The sequence below is a fragment of the Rousettus aegyptiacus genome, unplaced genomic scaffold (genome assembly GCF_014176215.1).
Source record: "Rousettus aegyptiacus isolate mRouAeg1 unplaced genomic scaffold, mRouAeg1.p scaffold_m13_p_4, whole genome shotgun sequence".
NCBI classification, from domain to species: Eukaryota; Metazoa; Chordata; class Mammalia; order Chiroptera; family Pteropodidae; genus Rousettus; species Rousettus aegyptiacus.
The window spans coordinates 31,083,259-31,103,728 of NW_023416307.1; the positions used below are offsets into that span (position 1 = coordinate 31,083,259).

At 37.9% G+C, this 20,470-nt stretch overlaps 1 protein-coding gene and 1 pseudogene across 6 annotated transcripts in view; one reads left to right on the top strand and one right to left on the bottom strand.

Moving 5' to 3' along the window:
- Nucleotides 1–1,662: 1,662 nt before the first annotated feature.
- TNIK (TRAF2 and NCK interacting kinase) overlaps nt 1,663–20,470 on the bottom strand; it is a 350,899-nt gene continuing 332,091 nt past the window's right edge. For all 6 annotated transcript variants that reach the window (XM_036218652.1, XM_036218651.1, XM_036218649.1 and 3 more), the window contains 9 exons: nt 18,466–18,577; nt 17,436–17,606; nt 15,681–15,824; nt 12,907–13,041; nt 11,293–11,393; nt 8,703–8,852; nt 6,781–6,940; nt 6,382–6,521; nt 1,663–4,185 (listed from right to left, as the gene is read on the bottom strand). In XM_036218652.1, the coding sequence (XP_036074545.1) occupies nt 4,102–4,185; nt 6,382–6,521; nt 6,781–6,940; nt 8,703–8,852; nt 11,293–11,393; nt 12,907–13,041; nt 15,681–15,824; nt 17,436–17,606; nt 18,466–18,577 (1,197 nt within the window). In that variant the 3' untranslated portion in view covers nt 1,663–4,101. The remainder of the gene's footprint in view (nt 4,186–6,381; nt 6,522–6,780; nt 6,941–8,702; nt 8,853–11,292; nt 11,394–12,906; nt 13,042–15,680; nt 15,825–17,435; nt 17,607–18,465; nt 18,578–20,470) is intronic.
- LOC118602592 lies at nt 15,191–15,309 on the top strand (annotated as a pseudogene).

Genomic DNA, 20,470 nt, shown 5'->3' on the forward strand with positions numbered 1-20,470 from the left:
TTATGATTTGATTTGGTTAGATTTAAATTTTTGAGGAATGAAATGAAAGGTAACGAATATTCACAGAAATTGTTAAGATGGTCCGACGTAGTATCAGAAGGGATTTGGGAATATCAGGAGCATGGTAGGCAGGGTGATTCGGAATTATCATCATCAATATGTTGTGGATCTTCTCCTATTTTCCCCCATTAGTTTGAAAAGGTTTCTTTTCTTTCTTACAAATAAGGTAGCACGTTTTCTATCTTAAAGCAATCAGCACAAATGCAAGTGATGCCTGTTTAAGCAGACTTTCAAAGACAGCACGCACTATTAACACAAAGAGCTCTTCCACATTTTGAGAATACAATGACAGGAACTGGTATACATAATCTTAGGGAAAACTTTTTCTTTAACTTCATGGAATGTGAGGTCAGACTTCAGCCGCTTCCTTGTCTGGCAATGGACAAAACCAAAATGGCTTCAGCCTGAATTTCACATCTCTTTCTAATCTACCGCAACAGGAGGGACAAGAGACAGCAATTACCAATGAGTCACAAGAGCAGACAGAAAACTGTTAGTAGGTGTTGACGACCAGGAAATTAGATGCTTTTTAAAAATGTGTACTCAATGCAAGGTATGTCAGGAACGTATCTGAGGAAGCGATGTGAATGTGTTAGAAAGACGGAATCCCCATCCAAGTAGCCTTGTGGGATTTCATCTGTACCTTAATCTATCCTGTTGAAATAGCATTAGGTCTTCTTGAAGCATCATCTAAAAAGTCTTCAAGAAAAATAATGTGGAACTTAGTGCAAGCTGTCTTCATCTACATTGTGTGCAATGACAATGATCTGAATGCAAAGGGCATGGCAAAGACTGCTATTTGTAGGGGCCTTGCAGGTCATCCATTCCTATCACCACTGGATGCGGGAATGCACGCTACCATGTCCCTGACTGGCTCCCCGGAATGATGGTAACCTGTCAGACCCTGGACCAAGACTATGGTTGGGAAGATTCAGTGAATTTTAATGAATGATCAATTTAGAGTAGCAAGGACTGAAAAGATCTAGTGCAACTTACTTTGGAATGAGGGCTTGGTTTCTTTTGTAGAAAAATAAAAATAAAATGGTCTAATTCTAGAGACAAAATCCCCTACTAAAAGAACTAAAGCTAAAAACTGAAACTAACTACTTTAAAAATTAAAGACATTTTTACTAAGATGCTACTAAGGTGATTGAAAAATACAACCTTCTCCATCAAAAAAATAAAAAATTAAAGCAAACCAAAAAGTTGGCACTTGTTATGAGCCATAAGAACAGAATCCTGAAATAGTCTGCATGACCTAAGCCCTAGTATGTCAAGGCTAGGGCCTCTCCTGATGGAGGAAAATATATTTTCGAAGATAAAAGCTTCCAGGAATTCTTTAGATATTTTTTAAGGATGACAGATTTGTGGGAGCAATTCTAATTTGGTTTTGCCTTGTATTCAGTGTAAAATATTTGTACAAAAATATAAAAGGCATGGCTTGATGTTTAACGTCTGTGTTTTATTGTTGTTGGCACCAGAAAAAGCTCATGTTCTATGTTATGTCACTGAACATACTGTAAACAAGACTGCATTAATATTGTTCTTATGAGTTTTTGTTTCAATGAATCTAGAGTTTAAAAAATACATTCACAAACTACCTTATGTTTAAACACAATGATTCCCTTTTATTTCTTAACTGTACCCAAAATCCCACAATAAAAAAATCATTTAAAGCTGTGTGTTTTGAACTCACCACTTAGAAATAAAAACAAAACATAAAAACAAAGATCAGTCTGCAACATAATTTAAAGAAGCTTCTGGTTTAAAATACCACAGCAGCAATATAAAGAGCTGGTGGCAATCACATTCGAGGATGAGACCCAAATCTATATATTTTGTCCACATCAGCATCCAATTATAGTAGTTGCTAAATTCAATCCAAAAAGTTATTGCTGAATTTGTTGCATGGAATTTGTGAAGATAGTATCATTCGGCAGCAGAATCACAGCAGTAAAAATGAGAACGGGAGGATTTCATTGCTGTTGAGAGCTAAAGGGACCATGATAAGGACATCTTGGTGATCGCCTGAAGATAACCCTCAATTCCATTCCTGTGTTACCCCCTTAAAATAAATGCAAACGACAACCACCTTTACAGGAGGGGCATAATCATGTACTTCATAAACTAGAATTACTCCCCTTTCTTGCCCCCCAACCCGTCAAAACCACCAGATTGGAATGACTCCATTTTCCTAATGTGTATTTCGTTCTCATTAATAGTACATCAGCTGCTTGGGTATTTTAGGCAAAATCAGTAGGATTGCAGATTTTTTTTTTTTGTATCTGTTTACAGTAACTGTTTGCTCCAGAAAGAAGCCACATTAGTTTTGTTGTTGGATTTTCTTTTTCAATTTTTCAAGAATAACAATTTGGTCAACTACTGTTTTGTTTAAAAAATATGAATACACCTGAGATTGCCAGTTGAGCTCTCTATATGTCTCCTGAAGATAACACTGCTGTGCTGAACAGTGAAACAAAACAAACAAAACGAGGTAGGTTAAAACAGGAAGCGCAACACAGATATCGTTTTTGCAACACCTCGATACCACAGGCAGCCATGCTTGTAGCTTTGGAAAAAAAATCCCAGACACTCACGTAAAAGTTCAAATCATCTGAGTAAGAGTTTATAAGGACACAAGTCAATCTGAACTAAATACACACATATTTCTGCACAAATGTTGTTTACCATATGTTGGATAATTTGGAGGAAGGTAAAATGATTAGGGTTTTAGAATTTTGGCCAGAGCCTTGCTTTCAAGTTCTATAAAATCTGAATCAGTGATGCCTGCTGTATCTCAGGCAGGCATAGTAGTCTAGTCCCTTCTCTCACCAAACCAAAAGAGCACAAGCAGCTCAGAAGCATTTATTATTATTATTATTCAGTCACAGTTTTCTTCTTGAGAAAGTGGCACCATCAGGAGAAAGCTGGAAATGACCAGAGCCTGGATTCATTCACTCCCCAATATCCAGAAAGAACTCAACAAAATCCTTCCTAATGAAGCCCAAACTGAGTGACCTCTTAGCAGGGAGGCTCTATGCATTAAAAAAAAAATAAAGAAGAAAAAGAATGTGTGTGTGTGTGTGTGTGTGTGTGTGTTAGCTTGTTTCCCAGAAGCTCTTTCTGTATGACCTCGACCTCATCTGCCATCCCACCTTTTGCCCTGACCTCTTGCATAATAGCTGAGGGAAAATTGTGTTAAAGGTCCCTCAAATGCTAGAGCCAACTCAACTCAATGGCACTACTATCCCATTCAACATACTCCTTTCTGTACAGGGCCATATAAAAATAGGGCCTGTCAGACTCACAAAAATGGTAGTCGATTTTATTAGTCTAAGGCTAGTAGTTTAGCCATTTAAAATCTATTTCCCTAAAGAGGGGAAAACTAATACAGCATTTTTCTTCTCTTAAAAATTCATTAGCCAGTTGCTATCAAAAAGCAACCTTTTGGGTTGGTGAAGGCAAAAGAGTTCTAAAATTACCCCACTGTGCAGTTATGGCCTTCAGTGTAAGGAGATAAGGTACATTTATTGTGCTGTCTCTCACCATTTGGAATTGGAAATTTTACAATATATCATATACTTAAAGCTAGCAGGCAGACAGAATTAAAAATAGACTAATTTTCTCAGTATGCATTTTCTCCCCATTCTTACAAAGTAAGGGGGTAAAGAAAAAAAGGTTAAAAAAAAACAAAACAAAACAAAACTCAAAATCCACCATAACACAGCTTAATCATAAGAGCACACAATATTTGTTTCTATCCCTAACTCCGAAGGGCACATGGTCCATCTTTGTCCACAGACAACGCAGCATTCTTGGGGATCTCCTGGAAATTCCTGCCACCTTTTTCTCTCCTTCTCAACCAGGTTGCAACATTGAAAGATGGACTGTATTGGGACGGGTGGAGGGAGAGGAAAAGGGGAAAGTGGTATGTTCAACCAAGCCTTCTGATTCTGCCTCTAGACTGGCATAAGTCCACATGAGTTATGTTCTTTTAAATTAGAAATAACGCCATGAAGATAAGTGCCAAGTGCTCTTCTGTTACCAGTTCATCATGGAATTTCTGTTGAGGGTCATGAAAAACACTTGGCTACTTCCTCCAGATCGCACGGATGCAAAAAATACCTGTTTGAAATTAAAAAGAAGTTAGTTCAACTGAATGGTTTCTTTCCCTCTTTTCTTTAACCGTCCATCCATTTTCTCTCACATGTCCTATCCTTGCCATGTGTCAGATCATAAGACTCATTGACTGGTGTTTATAAAGTGCCTTTTAATACAGTGCATCCTCTGTAAACACTCCTGCTTTTATTACTATGATAGTTACTATCATTTAATGCGGTATTGGCCTTCAGGGACATGGAAGAGGCTATGTCTTGATTTGTAACATCCCTCAGGCACTCACATTTTTAAAGGGAGTTTTGTGCTAGGATAACGTGCTGGGTTTCTGGCATTCAAAAATTTGTTAATGTTTGGAAAGCCACAGAGGCTCTCCTTCTCTCCCCCATGACAAGAAGGTGATCTTTAGGATCGAAGAGAATTCTTTTGAATTCCCAAAGTCAAGTGGAAATTTTGGGCGTATTGACTACTATATGTACAACTTTAGTTCTCAATTTTTAAAATAAAAAAAAAAAAAACAACAAACGGTTGTGGTCAGACAGGGTAAACTGTTCAATGTCTATTCACTTTGGCATTTTGAGAATTAATGTGTGGCTTCTTTGCTGATGCAGCCATATCTTAGGCCAAAGGAGGTAATGGCATTAATAAGCAGAACCACAGTCCATTAGGTTGGGGTCTGTTAAATCATTTTATCAAACAATTGAGAGAAGCGAGCAAAATTTGGATTGCTGCTTGCTTCAGCTGAATGTTAATGAACCACCACCCTAGGAAAATATCCTAGTCTGTGGCCTAGCTCTTTAGTCAGCCAACACCAAACTTTGGTTCAAGGCATTTACTTTTGTCACTAGTATACAAGTCTCTGCTACTTCATTTCCATAACTTCTTTAGAAGAATGCTGTCTCCCAACAACTTCTTAGGAAGTTCTGTGGAAATGCTTGTCATTCAGTTAATGCTGTATATGTAAGTAAAGCTACCATTAGGGTCAATGAAGCAAAGTGGAGAAGCAGAGAGGACCCATGGGAAAGAACAGACTGCTGTTTTCTCCAGGTCGTGTGTACCCTGGACTCTAAACCTCAGGCCCCAGATACTGGTGTGATCCTAGCCTGCTCCTGATGGTGCAGACATGGTTTGGAACAGCTTGTTGAAGTGGGTCTTCAATGAATTGGAGGTATGGGAATCCATACTCAAACCTTATGATCCTCAGAGAGTAATTAGGGGCTGGATTTTTATTAAGGGGCAGGTTTGGTTTCTGGCATACCCTGGTCAGGCCCTGGAGCCATCCTTGCCGCCCACAGCTGTTGTCTACCCAGATACAATAGACCACACCAGGTCAGAGTAGTTGGCCAGGGTTGAATCTGGTCTAGACCCAGACCTCCAGGGTTAGGCTAAGACCAGTCTGGCTTCTGGGTAACTGGGGTGAGCTAAGAGATGTATGATCAAGCCATTACATTCTTTACTATAGGTGTTTATGTCTGCTGTTCTGGGGACAGCACTTCTAAGTTGGCCATAGTCACAAAAGATGAATTCACAAATACAGTCTAGCTTAACTACTAAAAATTCTGGGTTAGTCTACAGGGAGGGCAAGGGAGAAGCAGCACTGCTGTAGAATACCCTTCTGGAGTGACTGATCATACCAGCTGGACACTGCCACTTTCATTGGAAAAATGTCCCCCTATGACATTTCAGAAGAAACATGACTGGAATGACATAGGACATGGCACTAGTTGAGTTTGTGATTGTGCATTCCATCAAGAATGGGTGACATTTTCCAAAAGTTTATATTTCTACATGTCAAATGTTTTACATTTAAAGGTGAATATAATATGATGGGTTAGGTCCCTATAGTGACTTTCTGAAAAGTCTAAAAGTGGAATATAAAGTTGACCCACTGTGAGATGATTAATGATGGACCAACTCTTCTAAGTGCTCAGGAGAATTTGGAGTGTCTGCTGAGTCATCATAGGGCCTGCAGGCCAAAGAAGTTACTAAGAATTTACAAGAAACTTTTAGAAGTGTCTGTTCTTTTGGATATATGAATTATATATTTTGAGGGTTCACATAAATCAAACCAAATAATGCCATTTCAAGATAATATTGTTTAACACAGATGTGATTCAAATCAGTATAAAGGAAAATGAAGGTTTCACAGGTACCTGGTGGTCTCTTAAAATGCAAACACTAATGCAAATGTTGAAACGGATTTACCTTATCATTTCGTTCACATAGAAACTTTAACCTTTGAGCTCGCTTATGCATAAATACTCCATCCAAATGTCCTGTTTCCACTGACCGGATCTCAATAGCTTTCTCGCCCCAGCCCATTATCTGATTGGAATGAATGTAGGCTGTCAAAAGGAATTTCCAAAACTGCATTAAAAACATTAGATGGGCAATAACTCACAGCATCTGTTCACATCTTAACCACAAAAATGACAAACGACATGAGATAAACAGACAAAGCAAGTCTTACAAGTGTTATTCACAGACTTTTTTTCTTTTTTTTTTTTTTTTTTTGGTAGAATCAAATGGTTGTTTCACATTTCTTGACTTTCGTTTCATTTGGGGGGTGTAACTGCTGAAGGAGATAAGGAATGGTTAACCTACCCACAGATGTGGGCATTTCTCCCCATTGGAGCACCACATCCTTAGTTATCCGGCCGTAGGTGTTGACATACACCCCCTCATCCTCATAGCAAACAAGCATTTCCATCCCATCGGTTTTAGGCAAGATGACAATGGCATGAGGAGTGATATTGCCCTGAATCTAAAAGACAAAGAAAACCCAGGCATTTTTCTTTTTTAAAAATAAGACATCTTGACTATTAATCTCTAAGAATTAAAAAAGAGGGTTTCCCTGCCCCCGTTTTCACTCTAGAGATTGATATTTTGATTTGTTTAACTTGACTACAAACCTGTCACATACTGTGATAAACACAAATCTAGGCACTAGGTTGAGAATCAGAATTTACCTATTCCTAAAAACAACAACTCTGTGCCAAGCACTAGGCCCTTTACATATCTAATTTCTAGTCCTTAGAATAGCTCCTCATGGGAGGTATCTTTGTCTACAAATCAGGCAACTACATTTCAGAGGGATGATGAAACTTGACCAAAGCCGTACTAATATTTGGTAGTAGAAGGGGAATTGAGCACAGGTCTCAAAAACACTGAAAATCATGCATTTCTCATCTATTTCCAAAAAAGATGAGGAGAATGCAAATCACCTGAATCTGATGGAGATAGCCTAAATGAGGCCAAAAGTGGGACCAAAATGGACTCCTACCAAACAGGCCATGAGTATATAAAACAGATTATTTATCTGTGTGTCTAAATAACAGAATAATACAAATTAATGGTTTTCTTAGAAAAAAATTAAATTACCACTCTTTAAAAAAATGAAAATAAGTGTAGATTGACTAGTTCCAGGAAAGAAATGCGGTACTGCCATGTTCCTGGGTTGAGAATGTCATGGCAGTCCAGCAGGTGCTGGGTGCATAAGAATGAGAGGATCAAGGATGGTCATGGCGATGTTCCAGTCACCTCGACGAGAATACAAGCTTTGAGTCCTGTGTGCACGTACCCACACTTGTGGTGAAAAGCTATAATGCATCAATGAATGATGTGTGCATGTGAGTGTTACGTACTAAAACAACTTTTTAAAAATTGTTGTGCTTCTTTGGAATAAAGTTTTTAAACTCTCAAAATACCAATCAGCAACAGATTAATCTCAGACTTTCCTGATAGTTTTTACTGTATGTTAGCCTTGGGATTATATACAATAAATAGAACTTACACTGTACAGTCCTACTTAGCAAAATCATGTACAGAATTTTCCTTTAAAAGTCATATTTTAGGCAATGTGTCAGTATAGTAATATGTACTACAATTTGCAGGACCCTGTGCTAAGAACTTTAGATGAATTACCTCATTTAATGTTGATGATAATTCTATGGGATAGGTCCTTTTATCCCCATTTTACAGGTGTGAAAACTGAGGGACGGAAGTTGCCTAATGCATCCATTATTGCAAAGTAAATACAGGCTAGAGCCAGGGTACGTGCTCTAGTATGTCTGATTCCACTATATGACACTGCCCTCAAGTTGAAAAGAGAAACAAAATAGCAGATAAAAGGACCATTGGCCTTTTCCTACATAAAATAAACCAAGTTCACTTCAAAAACTGAAAATAGGAACCCATCTACTGTACTGCTGCTTAAAAAACAAAACTTATGCCCTTGAAGGAAAAACACCATATGTATTTTAATCTAAAGTCCAAGACAACAGGCCCGGTGAATGCCAAATAACTGCTCTTATGTGTTACTCAGTTTCAGGCAGTCATAAAAATTAGTTAAATTTACATGTTTTATTTATTAAAAGCATTGCCTCTTTAGTGAAGGCCAAAAGTCCATCTGTTTTACTGATTAGTAAAAATTAGCATGACTTCCATTAAAAATGTGCAAAAGCAAATCTCATTCTACATTCAGGTTGTTGTACAGAAAGCCTTAACAGTCTGCTTCCAGAACTTACATGAGATGGTATGTAGATATCGTAAGAGTTTCCTGAATCAACATCGATTACATGGAAACCAGTGTGTGAACCAAAAATAACCTTTAATCTTTGACCTTCTTCTACTGTGAGATCAACAAGCAGTGGTTTGTGCTGGAGATCTGCAAAAGACTTTAAAAATCACCCCATGAGTGTATATATCATTCAAAAAGCTTATCTTAATAATTTTTTTCCTTTACCCATTGCCTTGGGAAGTTAATATCTGACTTCCTTAAATTGAAAAGCCAGGTAATTTGTCTTTCAATTTCAGGCTTATTTATATTCTGGCTCTAGGACGAAGGGTCTAGCACCCATTTGTGCTCTTTTCTCCAACCCTTGTCTTCTAGGGAAGAGAAGTGGTTTATAGTCAATTTTCAATACTGTTGTCTGTCATATATTAAAAACTCGGTGATTCGGTACTACTATTCTTTTCTGCTTACTTTTGGGCCTTTTCTCTCAAAAGAAGGTCTAGTTATCTCTCTGGTCCCTCTCCTTCTCTTGTGACAGCCAAGTCCATGCATGGCTACTATGTTTTCAGAGATAGCCTGGGGTAGGCAGTGGGGCCAACACTCTGCTAAGCCCATTCAGAATTAATAAGCATGCTCTCGTTCTCATTTTCTTTCAATGAGTTAGTGGGCATCAGACTGGCATTTTCTTTAAACGTAATGCTGAGATCTGAGACGAGTTTGGATGATGGAGAAGGAGGGTGAGTGTGGAACATCACAAGACTCAAGACTCGTTTTTTTTTTTTTTTTTACATGAGTGTTGATAGCAGCTTTATGCATAATGCCCCAAACTAGAAACAACACCGTTGTCCTTTGGCAGGTAAATGGTTAAACAAACTGTGGTATATCTATACTATGGAATACTACTCAGCAATAATAAGGAGCAAATTATTGATATATGCAACAACCTAGATGACTTCAGAGAACTATGCTTAGTTCAATAGTTGGGTTTAACTAGAAAGAGAGAAAAGAACCTCGGCCAAGTTCATCAAGGTTCTATGTGTTTGAATCCAGAGCCAAAGCCCTAATTCGCTGTTAAGTATTTTGTTGTTCTTTGTGGTTATTTATCATGCTCTACCTTATTGGGTTTTTAAGTCTCGGAGAGAATTTGTGAAACCACTAGTGCCTCAGTATAATGCCACTGCCCCCTAACAGATCCCTTTCTTTTCATCTTTTGCTAATATCATTCTCATGGTATGGGAGGCCCTAGCTTCATATCCTTGTCCTATGGGAGGGCTCGATTCCCTGCCAGCTCCAACAGTTTTTATTCAAGTCCTTGCCTTTGCTCTTTCTTCTTTACAGGCTGGGTGTGATCTGCTGAATAAAGCATTTTGCATTCTCTCATATACTTTTTGGCTAGTAAACTGATAGCAGTAACTTCAGAACTGGAATGGGATCTTGACTGAAAAGCTTTTGCGGAGACAGATTTTGGCAGAACAGCAGTACCATGTTAGCTTTTAGGAGTCATCCCTTAAGTGTTCTTACTAACCTAATGCATTCCAAAAATTTCTCTCCATAAAAGTGGGGTTATGGAGGAAAGCCCATTTCCACTGATGACTCTATCTTCCTGAGCATATCACAAACGAGCCCCTTGCACTAAGGCAACAAGAAGTGGGTGATTCAGCCCAGAAGAGGGCCTAACAATGTTCCCAACACAGCTTCTGCCTTCACATGGCATATGTTGCAAGAAAGACTACATAAAGGGTCAAAGGGAATAATAGTCAAAAGGTGCAGGGAAAATGGGAGCCAATGAAATATAAAGAAAGAGATATAGGCAGAGAGAGAAGATAAATTCACACTGGCTATGGGTAGACTATGCAGCTCTGAAAACACGAAGTGCCCCAAGTACTGGCCCTTTTGGTTTCCGGGGGTCAGCTTTCATGATCTGGGGTCAATGAGACTTGCATATCTCTATCCCACTCCCGTTGAATCTCATGAATGATCGATCTAACCATGATAGGTAGAGACTCTGACAAGTTCAAAAAAATGAAAAAGCCATCAAAATTGAAGAATGCAGAGAAACAAGGCAAGTTTCAGATGTGACTACACTCAGTCTTCATTTCAGAGAAATCCAATGGCAATGGATATATGGAGCATCAAGGGAGTTTTAGGGACTGTATCCTCAAAGGCTTATGAGGATTACAAAATTTAGAGACTCAGTTCAACCTTGAGATTCAGTGCTGCTCTTGGTCTGCTTTTTTTCAGATAAAATGTCAGAGTGTGCCTTAGTTAGGTGGCTGTATAATGAATCTCATTCCTTAATATCACGATTAATGATTTGCCTGGGAACCATCCCATATTAGATGCCACTTGGAGGTGATGATTCATGCTTGAAATGAAGGAGAGTATACCCAAATTTTAACTTGACTAATTTTATAGCATTTATTAATACTTAGTCTTCACATTTAGAATAATAAATCTAAGAGTTCCTATACTATTTAAAGAGGTTTATTAGATACAGGAATATTATTAGTCTATGTGTAAGACAGATCACTTTGTTAACTGGTAGAAAACTAAAATTAAAAAAAAGCCCTTTTCCCTTTTTAGGTAATCAGATGCCTACTTACCTTAAATGCCATGAACTTATGATATGGTTTAGGAGCCCAAGCATATATCTCCACAGCATTCTTTAAGGCAATTACCAAGAACTTGATCCTTTCATATTTAACTGTAATAGAAAATTTATAAATTAAAAAAGTATATCAATTTATTCAAGTTTTTGTATTAATAAATGTGTAAGCCACAATATGCACATACATATATAAAACCATAATTGAGGGTGATGCTGTTGGTGTGGGATTTTCTCAGAAATACAGATTTAACTTCCTTTAGTGTATTTGGTTTTCAAAATACTTGGGGACTTGTGCTTTATGCTGAAGGCTCTTTCTTCATGTAAAGATGTAACTAGCTCAGAACTGTCTTTAACTATTAGGTCTTGATGTAAACTATTCATTGTAAGAAGAATCCTTATAATATCTCTTGATGTTTCCTTGCTTGGCTTTTATGTTCACTGGCATGTAAGTAGCTGAGACCTGGTAGAAAAACTAACAGTGGGTAGAAACATAAAGGCTGCTGTTTTCTGCTTATTCAAAATTAAATTCTAATTATTAAAAATGTGTAAGGGATTAGCGCCCTTATAAGAGACTCTAGAAAGATCCATCTCTCTTTCTGCTATGTGAGGTTGCGATAAAAAGATAGCTGTCTATGATCCTGGAAGAGGGTCCCACCAGACACTGAATGCCCCTGCACTTTGATCTTGAACTTCCCAGCTTCCAGAACTGTGGGAAATAAATTCCTGTTGTTTATCAGCCAGGAATTCTGGTATTCTGTTGTAACAGCCCGAATAGACTAAGACAGCACACATATCATTTTTTAAATACAACATCTGAACAAACAGAATATTCTGTGTCCTTAAAAAACAATTGGACAGCCCAGGATAACTGACCAAATTCTTGCTCTTTGAGCTCTTTTTCTGTAGCAACTACTTCCTTAGCAATTTATTTATATATTTCTAAATAACATGTTTATAATGTTATTTCTTGATTTTTTTTTCAGTTGTAGAAGTTATCTACTAATTCTATCTACAATTCTGGCTTGTACTAATGTATATGTATATTGTCTTTATAGATATTCTATTGGTTCTGCTTCTCTAGAGAACTCTGGATAATACAGATGGGTTATGAAATACTAGGTGGAAACACTCTTTCCCTTGGAATATTGAATGAAGCCTTTGTCATCTAATTTTCTAGCATCACTGGTAAGTTCCAGGCCACCTGATTCTGGGTCTATTACATGTAAACTGTTCATTTGTTTACTTATAATCTGGATGCTTTAAGGACTTTCTTATTTCCTGGGTACTGAAATATTATGTTGATACACCTTGTTGTGAGTCTTTTTCATCTACTATACTAGTTCTCAATGCATCTTTTCAACTTGGGATTTTCAATTTAGTTGGTGGATGGGAGTGAATATAAGTTTAAACTGGAGCATAGGACTTTATTCTGAATTCATTTTTTGAACTTCATCTATCTAATGTTTTTTGGAAATAAAGTAAGTATATGTAAGGTTTCAGTAACATCTTAAACTGGCCACAAATGCATCATCAGTACCAGAAAAAAAAACTTAATGAAACCTAACAAAATCAAATTGAGTATAAAACAATTCCATGTCTGGAGACTTACCAACTTTGTAATGTATACACCCCTCCAAGTCCCCAACGGTGATCCAGCCTTGTTTCTTTTCCACTTCTGGATCATTGTGTAGGATTCTGTTTCTTAACCATGAAAGATAGTAAACTCGTAGCTTATTCTTCTTTCCTGTTGAAATAGTAGAGCTTTAATTTCAAGCCCTGCAACAGCTTTACCCTTCAGTCCTTCTTCATTCCCATTTTATTTTATTCATTTATTTTTATTTACAATTGTGTGTGTGTGTGTGTGTGTGTGTGTGAAGGCATAATAACCAGTGTCCCCAGCATCATCAAAGTGCTGTCTCTGCCAAGTGTTGTCTGCTCCAAGTGTTTTGGACAAAAACTACCTTATGATTTGTCTTTACTTTCAGGTGGTTTCTTATTTGAGCAAGTTGCTCTTGCTTTCTCTTCTCAATGCAAAGGGCAGTGTCTATGGAGCTCAGTAAGACCTAATCTGTAATAGAACGGTTGATCAGAGTTCCAGAACATTCTAGATCTAATTACACATGAAGGAGTAGTGAAAACTAGACATTTTAGCATACTTATGTGTGACTGCTTTTCCCTCACCTTTTAATGTAATAGCATATGTTAATGGAGAGACTCCTTTTTGCCTCTTTTTTTAAACATGACAGGCGGTAGTAGTTTTATTTTACCTGATTAACAACAACAAAAAAGGACTTTTATAAGGGAGACAAGAAGGGAAAGTTCAATGAAGGCAATCTGGGCTTAGAAAATAAACCTGGACACATTTATGCTGAGACCACTGAAAAGAAACCAAACAAAAATAGGAAAAGAGAAAAAGATGTATACTTGGAAAACAACTTATAAGTTCTCTTTGGTAAAGTGATCCTAGAATAAAGAATTCTTAGTATGATAAGCAAACATCTTAAAAATACTGAAGTGTACATATGGAGCAACATTTAATATACTTCATGAGATTTTTTGTGTATCAGATAAGAAAATGTCTTTTGGAGTGGCTCTTCAGAAGTGATCAGAAATTTAGGCCTGTAGGTTTTATTTCTTAGGTACTTATTTTCCTGTGATATCCTCTTAGGCATCAAAAGGTGTTTTTATATTTTACAGATGTGATGTATACCAGAAGAGAATTCATTAAAGCATTGTACAGTGGACTTAACAGGAGAGTACACTCAAAACTTAAATGAAAGAATCTTTGTGCAGTTACCATTCCTTTTTATAACCAAAAGTCTAGACTGTGCATTGATGGGCAGGATGGGCAGGAGAGCCAGTGCTTCTTCCTTTCTATGCCAACATAGACTCAACGGCAGTTCAAACTCTTTTGCTTTTATTTTCATTTTCTTATTTCTCCATCTATGTCTCATGATGGGAGAAAATGCTTATATCTTTAAAAATGAGAATGTGTCCCTAACAACATAATGAAGCCTGAATGTGAATTTTCTGGTATCATTTTCACTTTTGGTAGGTGACTGGCAGATGCATGGTTTTAAATTTGATTTGGTGGTGTAGCAATCAAGAAAGCAATTAACCAGAACAAAGGAATATACTGAATTAAACTCAAATTATAATATAAGAAGAATCTACCTGGTTAACCATTATGTGGAGAGAATAAAAAGCAATGAAACTCTGAGCATTCAGTGGAAAGGTAGAAGGAAATTGTAGCATCAAGTGAAGGCATTTTTTCAAAATAGAAATACAGTGGAAGAGTTAAATTTTATTTAAGGTTCAACCCAGTAGTACTGCATTGTCTCTGTGAAACAATGGCTGAGTGTAGACTCATGGTTTTCAAACTCGGCTGCGCACTTGAAAAAACCTCAGGAGCTATGAAAGCAATGGATTCCTGGGCTGCACTCCAAGAGGTTCTGACTCGCTGATCTGGGGTGCATCCTGGGCTTTTCATATCTCCTCAGGTGGTTCTACTGTGCAGTTATAGTCTGTTTCACAGTGGATGGAATAGCAGGGGGAAAGAGGGATGTTCCTTATTAAACTCCTTCAAACACCGCCACAAAGAAAAAAAGCTCAATAAACACAGACTCAGGTTACATTTTTGACTTTTCAGTAATAAGGCCTTCACTTCTGTCACTATCTTTTTCCTTTTTTTTCTTCTTTTTTTAAAGATTGTTTTGGGGAACCGGAAAGCTGCGGAGTGTAGTAGTAGTGATTCCCACATTCAAATCCTCTCGCAGACTCTATCACCCAGTAGGCCAGCTGCACTTGCTAAAACATCAGTGGACTATAAGCTAGCACTGTTCTGGTGAGAAAAGAGACCAGAGAAATTTCTGCTTACAAAATTTCTCACTCTCGTTTATGGCCATGCTACTCTGAACAAGTCCGATCCCATCTGATCTTGGAAACTAAGCAGGGTAGGGCCTGGTTAGGACTTGGATGGGAGACCACCTAGGAAGACCAGGTGCTGTGGGCATAAAAAATAAAAAAAATAAGGGATCGTAAGCAGATAAGGTCCTTGTAATCTGTGAGGTCAACCAAGGGTTGTTTCACCAAACAAACAAACAAATAGAAAATTTCCCAGTCCGAGAAGCCTACATAATCTCCATCTGAGAGTAGACAGCAATGACTGGAACCTGCCTAATTCAGATTTCAAGCTGAGGTGAGAGACTTCCCTTTGGAGGTCAGAACCTCCAGAATTAGAAGATGAGGGTGATCTTATTCTGGCTATACTGCTTTTGTCACCTCGCAGCTTGGAAGGACAGAATCTACTATTTCTTCAGAAACTAGGTGATCCTCTTTCCCACCTGTGCAGACCTGGAGGACTAGGTCTTCCTAGTAACATACCTGATATTGTCACAAGGACATTCAGTCCCTCTAGCACATCCATCTGCTGAAATCGCCTCCGGTTGATCAGATTATAGACTTTGCCTTGCCCACTTCGGTCCAAAAGCATCAGGCCATTTTCAGTTCCCACCAGGAGGTTTACACCTGCAAATTTAAGAAGCACCCCAAGACTGACTTTTTAAGGGCTTTAATTTCCTGCATCTGGGGTCCCTGTAAAACTTAAAAAACTGCACTTTGTAAATATAAACTAATGGACAAGTAGGTACTATAGTAAGGAGTACAGAAGTAGAAGCTCTGACACAGTAATTAAATCTCTGTCTTTTTGGTAATGCAATTAGTATTCTTTTATAAAGCGGTAGTAGCATTCATTACATCTAGCCATTTACTTCCTAGTATAAAGAGTCCTTCGCAATAGGAGAGTTAGGCATAGCTGTGCCACTACCAGTTTGCCTTTGTTCTTTTCCTGTAACACCCACCCACCCTTTCTTGGCTTTCTCTATAAATCCCACCTTGAGACTTCCCGAAGGTTCACCCCCATCCCTATTCATGCAGTGATTTCTAGTCTACTCACCTTTAACATATAACATGGAGCCTCATTTTCATACCCCACTGGACTAAAAGCCCTTCCTCACACAACAGTGAAGGTGTTATTAGCCTGAAAGTCACTGAAATGTTGACTATAAGGAACTCCTCAGGTATCTAAATCTAGTCCAGCCCACCTCCTATACAATAATATCTATTACAAAAGCTCTGGCAGGTAAGTGGTCTGGATAGATAAAATTCATCTCTAGGCAAATTGTACCCTCCCCTGCATATAACATACACATACACAGTGAGAGGTCCACTGTGCAATGCACTATATTCACGAACAGGTAACCAACCTTCCAACTTTTCTTGCCTGCTATCTATCTTCTGAGGAACATGAATGTTTGCTCTTTCATCTACATATTATCCAATATTAAACATGGCTATCTTGCTGTCTTCTAAGTGTTTCTTCTCTATAGAGCTGATCCTTAATTACTTCCATCACATCTATAAAACAGTTTTCAGGCTTCAAACTCTTCCCCGCTGACATCTCAGATGCTTTTGCCCTTATTAAACTATGGTTCCCCAAACCGGACCTGGTACTATAGATGGGTACAGACGGGTCATGTCTTTCCTTGATCTGTATGATGTGTATAGTAACACAGACCAGGACTTTGATAGAATCTCATCACATCTACACTGAGTTTGAGGTCAGCTAATACCTGCGGATCTTTTTCACAAGAATTGCAGGTTGATGTTTTGAACTAAAAGGGAAGGTTCATTATTTGTTGTCCTTCCCAAGTTTTACCTTGCTACTACTAGTGGTATGGTTTTTGGCAATTCACTAAAATATGCTGAAGTAGTTTTTCAGTTGTGAAATAGAGGTAACACCATCATTCCCCTTGTGGGATGTTGTATGGGTCACAGAATGTGGGGTATGTCACAGTGCTGGACACATAGTGGCTGTGTGTTAAGTGGTAGCTAGTTCTTTTGTTGGCTTTAGTCTATCACTATTATTTATGACAAGGTTGTTCTGCATCTCATTTTGTTGTCCTCAGTATTAGGGTATCAGTTCTTTCTACATATAAAGATGTCTTCTGAGGCCAAGACGGTCCCAGGACAGGGCTTGAACACCCATTATTCCAGCAGTGTTATTCTGATAGTAAGATCCACAGTCTTGAAATGTTTGAGGGTCAGTTCATTACTGAGTGGTAAAAAGAGCCAGCTTACCCCATAGAGCTGCACAAAGTATTTCTGAGTTGAATCGTTTCTTGTATTTTCTGATTTCTGGTGTGTCGCTATGAGGCCGAATGTTGGTTGGATTTACGTTTACCACTGAAATCTTTCTTGCTTCATTGAGTTTGGCCTGTTCTTGCCTAAGAAGTTCACTAGTAAACAGAGCTTTGAGAAAAAGAATCAGATAAGTCAGTGGCATCTTAAAAAATAACCAATGGAGATATGGAGAAAGGGCTTCAAAACACAATGATTTCTTCTTGTTTAGTGTGCGTTATATTATAGCAAAGGCAAAGAAATTCTGAAACTACACATATTTTACATTTTTTTTAGTAGAATAAAGTATAAGTCATTTATAGAAGCAGTATTTTAGCCATTAGTAAAACAGGCTTATAGACACTACTTGAGTAGTTTAGGGAATTGATATTCATCTCAAAAAATTAAAAACAGCATCTCCATCTCCTGTAATATATGCAGAAAAAAATTTACTTTTGGAAATTGTGCAAAATCAACTGACAAATTGGCCTAAGTTGAATCTGATGATTAGTGAGTTACAGAAGTCTAGAAAGCAAGACTCTTCTTGAAAGCAGTCCGACTTTCGCAGTAGGAAGCACACACCTTGAACTCAACACAACTCAACACGCACTTATTAAGTGTCTACTGCGTGCACAGCATTGTACCCAAAAATTGCTTTTGAGAAATATGTGGTAAGTTTGAAGATCTCTGAGGAACAGCTTTTCCTAGGGCCCCTGGGTACCTCTGGGCTCCTACCAGAAGTGACATAGAAGAAATGAAAGAAAAATGGAGAGAAAGAAGTAAGTTTTAGGAATCCTACAAAAAGAATAATTAAAAAAACAAAAACAAAAACAAAAACAAAAACCTTCCCTTTAAGACAAGGCCTAAGCAGTAAATGGCTTAACTACTGAACTAATGATTAAGTCCTTTTTAAAAAAATTTTTTTTTTTTATTTAGGCATACCATTAAGGCAAACCAACTATTTCTAAAACATTGGGACCTTCTTGCTTACCTGTGGCTGATGAGTCTTCATCCTCTTCGTCTTCATCAGTGGGAGATGTCTGGTATACTCTGGGGTCCACAAAGGGGGTGAAGGAGGCTTTAGTGCTGCTCCCCATGCCATACTAATCAATAAGCAAGAAGATTAAGAAGAGCAGATAAATAAATACTGCAGCAACAAATAGTACTAAGAATACTTTGCTTGGGCTTGAAAATAATTATGAATTCTTCAATCTATCTATCTGTTCATACTCTAACCCCCTAGTCAAAGTACATGCCTCTCTCTCCAGCTTCTCGTGGTATTGCTTACTCACTAGCCACTATGCCTTTGCAAGGTTTCATTAATTATCAGACTGCAACAGTTGAAGTAATCATATTACATTTTGGACCATATGTGGTACCTTTATACCTGGTAAGATGACCGTGGTGACAGAGTTAATCTTTCCCTTGAAGTAACAGCAATCTCATATTGACCAAATGTTCTTAAGAAAAGCTGACACAATTAAGAATAAACTAAGTAAGCATGTCCACACATGGGGACTTCATGAAGATATTAGGTTTGCAGCAATGCACCTTGAGAGCTTCCTTAAAAAACTAATCTCAAGGGCTTCAACAGTACTATGAAGACATGAAGTCTGAACTAGACTATCAAACAGTAAACTGTAATATCAGGGCTTCAGGTCATGATATTCAACATCTTTTTTTTTTTTTTTTTTTGCCAAAGGTGCTGTATTAACCATCTCCCCATTCTGTCACCTCCATTCCTTCTACTATATCCATTTTTTTGCAATATCATAAAGGAACCTGCATTCAACATAATAAACACCTCTTTTTTTGATAAATGTCTTTAAGTTTTTAGTTTTAAACTTTATTTTTAGGTTTTTATTTAAAAATAAAACCAACAACCCAAGACTACAAGCACATAAAGAGAAAAACCACAAAGATCCAATCTGGTTTAATTCAAGACTTCTCCTTCGCTTTATGAAAACAAAACCATTTTATCCTCCACAAGATAGGACTCCTTCTTCCAAACAGAGCACTTTCACATACTTCTTTCCTTCTGATCTTTAGAAGAGATCTTTGAAGGAGGTGAGGGCAGGTACTAATATACCCACTGAGAGCTAGAACAGCAGCAAAATTTAAATCAGGGTCCAACCCCAGAGTCTTCTTTGGTACCCACAGAGCTGTTCAGGCAGGAAAAACCTGCCCACACTTCATGACGTTATAACAGGATGCTGCACTTTTCAATATGCCTCTGCGCTCTTTTCCTTCAGGTGAGCAAAGCCTATTTGCTCTACAACTTTAGAAACCAAAGGGGCGCTATGAAAAGTTGGTGTGTGGACAACATCAAATCAATAGTGTACATGTATGATAAACACAAGTGGGGCCTCAGTGCAATTCACAGGACTACTCATGAAACATGACCAAGCACCGTGAATTCATCGGACTGGTCCAATTTGGTCAATGACATCTATGAACACCACCTAACAGATTGACAGATTGTGTTTACTGGGGCTTTTTACCTGGACTCTTTTTATGTAAGAAAGATAATATCCTGATTCTCCCTTTCTCATGCAATTTGGGATTTCGAAAGATGAACACTTGGAGAATATATTTATTTATTGATTTTTATTTTTCATAAATAAGTCATTTCTACCTTATTTCATTTAGGTCACACTTAGTTTGACTAAATTAATGTAAATATGTACCTCAACTATTGGTCTTGGAATCTCTATAGGCTGAAGTTTCTATCACTGGCCTGGCAGACAGAAGGTTCCAATACTGGTCCTAGTTCTGTCACAAACCAGCTGTGTGCTTTGGGCTAAGCTCTTAACCTCTCTGAACCTCAGTATTCTCATCTGTAAAAACAGGCATTGGTCTGGATGCTATCCCAGAATTTTTCACTGCTCTGTTTCTGTGATTTCCTCCATTTGACTATATGCATAAGTAGCTATATAGTAGAAACCAACCAAACATATTTCTAGGAGCTTGGCAAAACCTCATTCTTGAAGAAAAGT